General features: G+C 44.0%; 1 protein-coding gene across 1 annotated transcript in view; it reads left to right on the top strand.

The window, feature by feature from the left end:
- The first annotated feature begins 283 nt into the window (after positions 1–283).
- vps37d (VPS37D subunit of ESCRT-I) overlaps positions 284–12151 on the top strand; it is a 30115-nt gene continuing 18247 nt past the window's right edge. Inside the window, exons 1-2 of the mRNA XM_078422092.1 lie at positions 284–382; positions 8190–8361. Coding sequence (XP_078278218.1) covers positions 284–382; positions 8190–8361 — 271 coding nt within the window. The remainder of the gene's footprint in view (positions 383–8189; positions 8362–12151) is intronic.

The following is a 12151-nucleotide window of genomic DNA, read 5'->3' on the forward strand; positions in this document are numbered from 1 at the left end:
TCCAGGTGTGGTCTCACCCGCCTGGCCATCTGCTTGATGGGTTTGTAGCTGTTGCAACTTGTAACTGAGCAACATGTTGGCCTGCTTGGCGTCTCTCTCCCTCCCTCCCTCCCTCCAGCCGACGCCTCGCAGCCCCGCCTCGCCTCGCCTCGCCCCGCCGCACACTCTCCGCCCCGCATCGCTGCCCTGTGTAACATCGCCTGCTGCCTTCTGCATCATGGCCCGGCTCCGCTGTTAACTCGGTGGCGCTCGCCTCTCCCCCCGTGGCAAACCCGGCTGCAGCATGTCCCGGGACCGCTTCGGCATCTTCAGCACCCGGCACCTGAAGGATGTGCTGGAGGACGAGGTGAAACTGGCGTCAATGGTTCAACTGAGCCCGCAGGTAGGGCGCACACACACACACACACACAGAGACAGACAGACACACACACACACACACACACACACACACACACACACACACACACACACACACAGAGACAGACACACACACACACACACACACACACACACACACACAGACACACACACACACACACACACACACACACACACACACAGACACACACACACACACACACACAGAGACAGACACCAGGCGCTTTGTAAAGAACCCAGGCTTTGAACCTTCCTCAGTTTGTCATGCACTCTCCCCAACGCAACGGCAGGCAGTGTGGGACCATGTGTAATTAACAGATACTTACAGATCAAAGCCACGGATTGTCAAACGTGAGATGCTTGAAAACCTCTTATGTGGACAGGGAGAGAGGGGATGGTGATGGGACGAGAAATGGAGAAGGGGTTGGTAGCCAGAACAATGCAGCGAGGCTGGGCATCAGAGCATGTGAACTCTGGTACGAGTTTGGAACAAAGAGCGGAGATGACTGCACTGTCTGGTGACATCTACTCTGTTGCTCGCGTTAACTCAACAACGAAGATAAAGATCCCCTACTGAAAGCAAGGGCTGGGTCCCGCGTGTGCTGATAGGGGGACCCTCTTGGCCCCGTGGACCTCTGCTAACAAGCACTGTTGTACATAGGTGCCCCCAATAAGAACGGCCTCCGGAACATTGTCACTGGAGCCAGATTTGAGCTATTCTTTTCCATGTTCTCCAGAAATGCCAATTGACCCGCCGAGTTACCCCAGCGCGTTGTGTCTTTTTGTTTTATAAACTAACATCTGCAGTTACTTGTGTCTCCAACAGTTTTCCTTGTTTGAGTAGGTGTTAAATGAACAGGTTGTTGCTGAATACAGGCTGATTATATAGAAGTCAGCCGGCTTCACGTTTCAATATGATCATGGCAGTTCTTCCACCACAATACCATTTCCATGCCCTATCCTCATACCCCTTTATTCTGCTGATGTCCAGAACCATTTCTTGTACAACCAACAACAGCGATCCATAAAACAACATTCAAAATCGTTTTGTCAACTTTCTATTATAAATTCCTAGCTTGCCTCTATAAACTGGTGATGCCTAATTGTAAACTCCTCTTGGTTGAAATAGCTTGGAAAAGGTGCCCAATGCATGCCAAGTTAACCTTGATCTTTCCTAATCAGAGTCAAAATGTTCCTTTATCATACATGAACCAGAACAATTAAATTCTTACTTACTGCAGCAATATTAGGCACCACAGCAAAAACTTCATTATTTATTACATTGTCAGTTATTTAAAGTAAACTAGACAAAGACATTTGATCCTGACTACAGGAGCTGCCTGAACAGAGTTTGCACGTTCTCCTCGTCACCATGTGGGTGTTATCCGTCTGCTCCAGTCTCCTTCCAGACTCCAAAGATATACAGGTTTGTAGATTAATTGGCTTTGGTAGAATTGTAAATTGTCCCTATTGTGTGGGATAGTGCTAGTGTATGTGAATTGCTGGTCGGCATGAACTCGGTGGGCCGAAGGGCCTGTATCTCCAAACTAAACTAAAAGTAGAGGCATCAATGAGCTTTCTCTGTGGTTGTATCAATGTGCTGGGCCCAGGACAGATTATCAGAGTTATGTAGTATAAGAAAATAACTGCAGATGCTGGTACAAATCGAAGGTATTTATTCACAAAATGCTGGAGTAACTCAGCAGGTCAGGCAGCATCTCGGGAGAGAAGGAATGGGAAGAAGAAACGTCGCCCATTCCGTCTCTCCCGAGATGCTGCCTGACCTGCTGAGTTACATAGAAACATAGAAAATAGGTGCAGGAGTACGCCATTCGGCCCTTTGAGCCTGCACCGCCATTCAATATGATCATGGCTGATCATTCAGCTCAGTAGCCTGTACCTGCCTTCTCTCCATACCCCCTGATCCCTTTAGCAAAAAGGGCCACATCTAACTCCCTCTTAAATATAGCCAATGAACTGGCCTCAACTTCCTTCTGTGGCAGAGAATTCCACAGACTCACCACTCTCTGTGTGAAGAAATGTTTTCTCATCTCGGTCCTAAAAGACTTCCCCCTTATCCTTAAGCTGTGACCCCTGGTTCTGGACTCCCCCAACATCGGGAACAATCTTCCCGCATCTAGCCTCTCCAACCCCTTAAGAATTTTATATATTTCTTTCAGATCCCCCCTCAGTCTTCTAAATTCCAGCGAGTACAAGCCCAGTCTATCCAGTCTTTCCTCATATGTAAGTCCCGCCATCCCAGGGATCAATCTGGTGAACCTTCTCTGTACTCCCTCTAAGGCAAGAACGTCTTTCCTCAGGTTAGGAGACCAAAACTGCACACAATACTCCAGGTGCCGTCTCACCAAGGCCCTGTACAACTGCAGCAGAACCTCCCTGCTCCTAAACTCAAATCCTCTTGCTATGAATGCCAACATACCATTCGCTTTCTTCACTGCCTGCTGCACCTGCATGCTTGCTTTCAATGACTGGTGCACCATGACACCCAGGTCACGTTGCATCTCCCCTTCTCCCAATCGGTCACCATTCAGGTAATACTCTGCTTTCCTGTTCTTGCCGCCAAAGTGGATAACCTCACATTTATCCACATTATATTGCATCTGCCATGCATTTGCCCACTCTGCTAATCTATCCAAGGCACTCTGCAGCCTCCTAGCATCCTCCTCGCAGCTAACACTGCCACCCAGCTTCGTGTCATCCGCAAACTTAGAGATGTTGCATTCAATTCCCTCGTCCAAATCATTAATATACACTGTAAATAACTGGGGTCCCAGCACTGAGCCTTGCGGTACCCCACTAGTCACTGCCTGCCATTCCGAAAAGGACCCGTTTATTCCTACTCTTTGCTTCCTGTCCGCCAACCAATTTTCTATCCACCTCAACACTGAACCCTCAATACCGTGTGCTTTAAGTTTGTACACCAATCTCCTATGTGGGACCTTGTCGAAGGCCTCCAGCATTTTGTGAATAAATACCTTCGATCAGAGTTATGTATGCCCGGGAACTTCACTGCCGTCTTATCAATGAAAACAATTAAAAATGTGAGTGGGATAATTTATCTTTTTTTTCAAAAAAAAGGACAGAAACTGTATCTGTAAAAGTTCCCCAGTGGAGATAAGTAATTAATAGTCAGGCAGTGCTGGAGAGGCTGGGTTGTTCACATTGCAACACAGAAGGTTGAGGAGAGATTTTAGGTTTGGATTCAAGAGAAGTGAAGAGGAACTTTGTTTACATCACGCTGCCTACGAGGTGTTAGAGAGGAAACAATCACTGAGTCAGAATTTACAGTCCTTTGGCCCCTGCAACAGGAAATATCACTAAAAGATTGTCCAGCTGAGGAAGGGCGAAAAATGTGTGAATCCTATTGAGACTGCTGGAAAATTATATACCTAATACCTATAAATGTAAGCAAAACATAATTTCCATATTGTCAGAACAGGAAAAGTACTATTAGAATAATTAAGGACCATAAGTGGACTAAATTAAGCAACTGGATAAAGAGAAACAACGGGGAAGTGTAAATATTAACTAAAATATATATTTCAATAAATATCAAAAAGGACGAGAAAAGAGTATAGAAAATGCAATACTAAAGCATTCCATTTATGTTGACACAAGAAACTGCAGATTCTCAAATCTTGAGCAAAGCATAAAGTGCTGGAGGAACACAGCGGGTCAGGCAGCATCTAGGGATGGGAATGTACAAGTGACGTTTCAGGTTGGGACCCTTCTGCAGACTTTCATTGATGTAGCACCTTCACAAAATCTTAATACAATACTTCACAGTTATAGGAAGTCAAGAAGATGCAGCAGTCGTTCTTACTGGTTGGAATATACTAGTTAATGGTCTGTATTTTGGTGACTTTTGATGGAATATAACACAAAGGCTCAAAGACACCATCCTGCTCCTCAATGTCTAATCAAACAGACTGAGGCACACAGCTGGACACCTCAATTTAAAGGCCAGTATACCTTCCAGTATAGCCTGAGTTCAATCTTACAAGCAACAAGCAACTGAGCCAGATGATAGGGAACAGCATGGAGAGAGGATGTAACAACTCTAAAATTGCAAGAAATAAAGTAGTTTAAATTATGAAGTAAATATTTTCCAGCAGCCTTCATCACAGCAAGTGCTAATTTGTTATCCAATTTCAGTTGTGTATCTGGATCCAAGAATTATACAGGCACTGCGGCAGATTTGGTTGAAGTGCTTAAGACCAATGGATCTCCTGGATGGGGTCACCAGATGGACACAGCTGGAGGACGTGTGAATCAGGCCTGTTGGGTGTGTGGGTTGGAAGGGTCATGCTGAGCTAAACCCCTATTATGAAGAGTGATGAAATTCTGCTTAAATTTAATTCCTGTACGAGCTTTCCATTTAATTTCATGCTGTGCATCTGCGGCCTCGGTTAGTTTTGATTCGATTATGCTGTCTACTTTGATCTGATTTGCTCTCATAAAAAACACATTTAAGTAAATCTCTCAGGATTGCAATGGATGAGGAAGACCATTCTACTCATTATATAATTCATCCACTCTTAACAATTGTACTTTCTCTTGCGTTACTGCATCTTCTTGCTCGTTAAATGGTCAGACCGTTTACACCTCCAAGCTGTATCTGAAACAGAAGGTTTAATGTGGAGAGCGAAACAAGTCAATATCTTTCATTGGAACGAAGAAAAGAAGGAAGACTTGGCCTGCTTTAAGTTGCAGAGAGGTGGGAGAGTGCAAATAGAACCTCCATGATAGGGAGAGACCAAAAGAGACTGAATGATACAAATGAAAGTGCTGAAGACTGGCTGGTGGCATTTGATCTGTCAGGAGGAGATGTAGATAGACAACGTTGAGTGAGGATAGGGGAGCGCAAGATGCCACCTGACTCGTTGAGTATTTGCAGCATCTCCTATATCAGATATCCAGCATCTCCAGTTTTTCATCCATCATGTTCTTATCCAGCTCTGACCTGGTGTCCTTTCCTACTGAAAATTGCACTCTGTCTGTCTGGCTGCTCAAAGTATCTTTGTGCCAACAATTATCTTTTACCGATAACCCATATTAGATAGTTACTTTAATCACTTCTAGAACCTAAAAGGAACACCAAATTTCTGTCCTAAATTGTGTTTTTACTTGAACCAATGGCCATTTGTCTATTTTCACGTTTGAAACTGTTTCCTTTGCCATTCTTTTAATATCTTCCATTGCTTTGTAAAATTCTGGCCTGGTACCCCTCCCCCATTTTATCTCATGACTCAGATCCCAGCTCTGGAGATTACTCCCCATTGCCTCTGTAGCCTGAATACTTCCATTATTTGTCAATGAGTACAACTGATCACGATGCTCAAGTATGGTTTGCTCGGAGCATTATTCTGTTTGACCGTCTGGCCGTCAACGTGCAGGCAGTAAAATCAATGAGCTATTTAATTCTAAATGCTCTAAACTGGTTTAGGATAATTTACACTTAAATTCTACGAAGACTGCTTTCTCTATCACATCTAATTTACATTGCCGTTTTTCTGCCTGTTTAATAATAACCCCCATGCCAAACAGGTGTGTTGTAACCGATGTCCCAAACTGGTTTCGGTATGTCGATATGTTTTGTGAACTTAGCCAGCCAGAGAGCTCTCTCTTCATTGGGGTGAGAAGGGTGGACGTATAGTGATGGCGCTATGTTCAAATATACTGTCGATGCTCCTTATCTTTGATCAATTGGTTTGAAAATGAATACACCCAAACAAAGGTAAGCATTCTTCTTCACAACTGAAGCTCAGCTGGAGCAGCCACTATGGTCAAAAGAGCAGGTCAGAGGCTGGGTATCCTGTGATGAAAGGTGCTCCTTCCGACACTCAAAGCTTTTTCACCATCAACAAGGACCAACATGGTCAAGAGCATGATCAAAGATACTAGAGGAACAAGATAGACCACTCGGCCCTAAAAACCCTAGAATGTCATGGCGCCATTTTAGTAGGCAGAAACTTGCCAAAAGTGTACAGATAAATGAAATATTGCTGCTCAAAATCAGGTTAGATAATGGCAGGAATTGTTGCATTCAGGCCTTCACCTGAATTTTCCTTCTCCTTGTCTAATGGGGTGCGTGGTGGTTGCAGGATTCCTTCTCAAGGGAGAAGAGAAGAGAAACAGGCAGCAGGAGATGGAAATTCCACCCTCAAGAAAAAAATGGCCTCCCTCCCTCCGTGTTTGCCATCGCGTGATGTTCATGCTTCAGTGATACAACGTTAGCCTCCTCTCTCTGCCTGTTTGTCAGTAATGAGCGGTGAGAAATGATCCATGCAGATTGACAATTAAGAGATTGATATTTTTTTCTCTGGCGGACAATTTCATTAATAATTAACCAGACAATTAATTGCAATTAACTCGCAGCAGAAGGTAAAGGAAGCCGGCGATATTATAAATGATTTTAGTAACTGCAGAGGACAGTGACCTAAGTGAACCCGTCCCTTCAAAAGATCAGTAACACTCATCTATCATCTGACCGAAGCATCAATCCCATCTCTACCAGAAACGCTTCTCTTTACCTTTAGTCTGACTAAGCTCTCTGCCTCGAACCATTTCCAGTTTAAGTTGCTTCGTATTTACGGAATCTTTTGCATCTGACCTTCCTTATTTTTAACTTGGCCGATTTTAGCAAATATTCCTTGGAAATTAGGGTATATTTGCTAATATTTCCTTGGAAATATTAGCAAATATACCCTTCACTGCAATCAAGAATGTATTAATATCAGTTTTATCAGTCTCGCTCTTGATAACATAACAAGCTTGTCACGGTTATCCAGCTGTTAATCCATGCAAAAAAACCTGCAACTGCAGGAAATCTGAAATAAAGATGAAAATGTTCCACAGGTCAGGCAGTATCGACCCTTCTTCAGGCTTGGTCTCGAAGTCAGGAAGTCAGTCACATTCTAAATGTGTATTTGTTCAAAAACTGAAGTATTTTCAGTTTTATTTGAATATATTTGAATCACGTGATCACTGACATCGATCGTTGTATTGTGAAATAATTTAGTAAACATGTCGAAAGCCTCAACTGTTGACAGTGACCATTTGAACCCTTTAACAACACAACCAATAGTCACCAACATTCATGAACGTTTTTTGTACGTGCTGATCCATCCTCCTGCATGTTGGTGTTTGATCATCTACCCTGAATGCCTCCTTGCCTTGTCGATATTTAGTTCCCATTGCTTTAGCTCAGCAGCCGAGATTGGTATTTGAACAATGTACCAAAGGTCTTTCTGTGGAATTCTTAAGCTGTGCGAATCTAGGAGACACGAAGAAACTACAGTGTTCATTTCGCTTTAGTGATTCCTCATGCTTAGCTTTGTTTTTGGCCTCTTTCTTTCTTGGAGACCGGTGAAGTTATTGCTAATAGAGCTTTGCATTCAGTAAAAACACTCAGAACCAATGAACCAGGCATGATTCCTGAAAAATACAGTCAATGGATGGTTAATAGCATTATCGCTCTTTCTGTGCTGACTGGTTAGCACGCAGCAAAAGCTTTTCACTGTACCTCGATACACGTGACAATAAACTAAACTCAAAGTCAAACTCAAAGCCAATACAGCGATGCAGTAGTGTTGAACAAAGCAATGACCTTTGAACGCAACAAATGACATTTTAAAATCCAAGATGTAGCTAAGTGTGTCACCCAAAGCATCAACGCTATAGATAACACACAGTGTCAAATGGCACAGAAAAACCATTGCTGGAAAACTACGTTCTCTGAATGACCTGTTAGTGGGTCTCTTGGGCTAATGTGTGCGTTTCTGATTCAGTTGCAGGCGCTCCAGAAGGAGGGGGAGATAATCCTGGCCAATAACCGGAGGATCGCAGAGGCTAACCTCAGCATGAAGCCCCGGCTGGACAACAGCAAGCTGCGCTTAGCTGGGAAGTACCAGGAGTTGCAAGAGATTACTGCAGTTTATGGGGAGAAGCAGAAGAAAGTGGGTAAGCACCTCTCCTTCTGTAAAATCTGGGCACAATCATTTGAGCTGCATGGTGGCGCAGCGGTAGAGTTGCTGCCTTACAGTGCCGGAGACTCGTGTTCGATCCCGGTGCTTGTCTGTACGGAGTTTGTACGTTCTCCCCATGACCTGCGTGGGTTTTCTCTGGGATCTCCGGTTTCCTCCCACACTCCAAAGACGTACAGGTTTGTAGGTTAATTGGCTTGGTATAATTGTGAATTGTCCCTACTGTGTGCAGGATAGTGTAAGTGTGCGGGGAACGCTGGTCTGCGCAGACCCAGTGGGCCGAAGGGCCTATAATGATATCTCGTGAAGAATTAAAAGTTCAGACAAGTTGATCTGTACCCCAGTCTACATGTTGGTATCTTTGTAAACCTTTTTGCTGATGTTGGCCCTTTTACAATGTGAGCTGCCAAGTGAGATGTTGAAACCAAAGTTTCAAGAGTTAGATACGGTAGTGGTGCAGCTGTTAAATTATCAGACCAGTAACCCAGAAACCTAAATTCAAAATCCACCACGCACCATTGGAAGTTAAATCAATAATCTGGAAACAAAACGACTGTTCAAAAAAAGTTCAAATTCTGAACATCTGAAACAGAAACAGAAGGAACTGGAAACACTCAGCAGGTGATCCAGCATATGTGGAGACAGAAGAAGAATAAATGTTTCAGCTCAAAGGTCCTTCGTCAGATTTGTGAAGGAGTGAAAACAAGTTAGGTTTCAGTCGTATGGAAGATGGGGGGAGGGATTCATAGAACAAATGGAATATTTCTGATGGGATGAGACCAGATAACTAAAAGTGGCGGCTAAGTAACAGTTAAATCAGATGAAGCTTCTTTGTCCATGTCATGTGTTGTCAATGGTAAATCTGTGAGGTATGCCCAGCGGGGAAAGAAAAACCCAGACAAAATAATGATAGGCAGAAATGGCCAGTTTTGATATAGACAGAAAGAAAGAGTGAATCACCAAAAGTTAGTGTGTTTAATATTAAATCCTGAAGGCTGCAATCAATCTTAACAACTGATCCCAGTAATGATAACTGCAAAGACTGTCAGATTACATTCACTCGTGTACTTTGAGGGAGAAAACCTTCATCCTCGCCTGTCTAGTCTGTGGGTGATTTCAGACTCAACCAATGTAGTTGGCTGTTAAATGTCACAGCAAACCAATCAGGAACAGTATTAGCAGTCACACGGGCAAGTGTGAAGTGATTAGAGGAAAAGTTGTCATGGATTTATTAAAGGTCGGTTGATAGAGGTTTTCATGAGGTGATGGAGAGGATTAATGAGGGAAATGCTGTGGATGTGGGAAACATATATTACCATAAAACATTTAATAAAGTGCTGAATTTTTGGTTTTCTGTTGATTGAAAGCTATGGAATGAAAGTGCAATAGCAGCATGGATTTGGAATGTTAGACAGGAGACAGAATAACCAAGGGGCATTTCTCAGACTGGAGACAGGACTCACACAGTGCTTCCCGGCTTATCCAGGTGAGCATAGGAACGATGGAGCAGGTGGATGATGACGTCCTCGATCGCCATCTTTGTTTGATAAGTGAACTGCAGGGGGTCCAGGTAGGGTTTAACCTGCTAGGGTTTAACCAGGGGTCACAGGTGAGTGAGCACCAGCCTCTCCAGAAACTCCATGATGTGTGATGTCAGTGCCACCGACCGGTCTGTAGTCAGTGGGGGAGCTGGGGCGGGTCCTCTTCGTTACAGGAACCCGGCAGGATGACTTCCACATCACAGGAACCCTCTCCAGGCTCAGGCTCAGGTTAAAGATAAGTTGGAGTAGTCCGCACAATGGTCTGGCCCACACCTCGCGTACCCTAGGGCTGACACCATCGGAACCCGTGGCTTTGCCCTGGGGAAATTCTTTCCTTGCAGTAGACTGTTAGAATAGTTGCTAATAATTAAAGTAACCGTTGGAAACTGCATAAACACCATTGCAGGCATGAATATTTAAACCGTACACACACAGCCACACTGCGACCTCCGCCTGGCTCTGCCCTGGGCTGCTATGTGGGAGGTTGATCAAAATCACAACCATGTATCATAACAAGACCTAGTGAAGGTCAGACGCTTACCACCAGTAGAGTCTCCTGTGGGACGGAGGTAATAGCCGTACTGGTAAAGCTATGCAGTAGCACCGTTCCTGCTTGACCTGATTCATTACTGCGATGCATTTGTTTAGCACCTGTATTGCACATCATCGGAGAATTTTGAAACAAAATGTCACACTACGACACATGAACATTTTGTCATGTTTTCAACTGTGTCTCAAAGAAGGAAATAGAAGGGAGAGAGGTTTAGGGAGGATGGGCAGTTTCAGAGCTTGAGACCTCAGCTTCTCAAATTCATAACCGCTAATGGCTGGAGAAATTAAAATAAGAAAGTGCAAGAGTTCAGATTTCGACCAGTGCAAGTATATTACAATATCCTGAATAGCGGCAATGAATCAATCAGTCATAGAGTGTGGAAACAGGCCCTTCGGCCCAACTTGCCCACACTGACCAACTATCTACATTAGTCCCACCTCCCTGCGTTTGCTCCATATCCCTCTAAACCTGTCCTATCCATGTACCTGTCTAAATGTTTCTTAAATGCTGCAATAGCACCAGCCTCAACTACCTCCTCCTCCGGAAGCTCGTTCCATAGACCCTCCGCCATTTGTGTGAAAACGTTACCTCTCAGTTTCCTATCAAATCTTTCCCCTCTCATCCTAAACCTTGGTCCTCTGGTTCTCGGTTCCCCTACCCTGGACAAGAGACTCTGTCTGACTACCTTATCTATTCCTTTTAAAACTATCCTTTAAACCTGCTCTGCTGTTGTGGGGACCTGGCGACTTACTCTTCTACTTCCCGCATCATTTCCAAATCCTGTTTCGTGTAGGATCCAAACTCTTTGGCTCTGTCCTTGGTATGGTTAATGGCTGAATATTCACAGCCCTCCGTGCATGAAAATTGCAATGGTTCACAAAAGGCACAAAGTGCTGGAGTAACTCAGCGGGTCAGGCAGCATCCCTGAAGAACATGGATGGGTGATGTTTCGGGTCGACACCCTGCACACAACTCTTCTTGTGTGAAGACATTTCTTCATCACGTCTCCCTTGTTCTGAAACTATAAATCCTGGTTCTAGATTCCCCATCTAGGGAAAACATTTTCCCAGCATTTATACGCCTCGACATCCGACAACTTTTACGTTAATTCGGTCACCTCTCACTCATTGTAGTCCAACATGTTCATTTTCACCTGAACAGGATAATTTCCTTATAAGTGGCACCCCTTCAGGAACATTAGCTGCTCATGTCTGCCCTGCTATTCTACAAGATCAAGGTTAATCTATTACCTCAGTGTCATTTTCCAGCAGTAATTCCATATCCCTAGATGCCCTTAATATCCAAAATCCTATCCTTCTCGTACTTGTTCATCCAGCTTTCTTTGGTAGAAAATTCTAAACATTCATTGCCTCTAAGTGAAGAGATTTCTTCTCATTTTAGTCCTGAATGGGTGCCCTTTATTTTGAGCCAGTGACCTCTGATTCTGGAGAAACATCACCCCTCTATCTATTCTGTCAAGCCCCCCAATATTTTTTTGTTTTAATGAGTTCACTTATCACTTTCCCATACCTGAAAGACGTAGGTCCTTTCTGCCTAGTATCTCCTCCTAGGACCATCGTCAGTACCAAATATCAATCTGAGAACCTTCATTGCAATCCCCTTTCATTAGTCATTCTTTCCTTTGATAGAGAGAGCAGACCTGTAATTTTTAT

Source organism: Rhinoraja longicauda, chromosome 26, assembly GCF_053455715.1.
Source record: "Rhinoraja longicauda isolate Sanriku21f chromosome 26, sRhiLon1.1, whole genome shotgun sequence".
Lineage (NCBI taxonomy): Eukaryota > Metazoa > Chordata > Chondrichthyes > Rajiformes > Arhynchobatidae > Rhinoraja > Rhinoraja longicauda.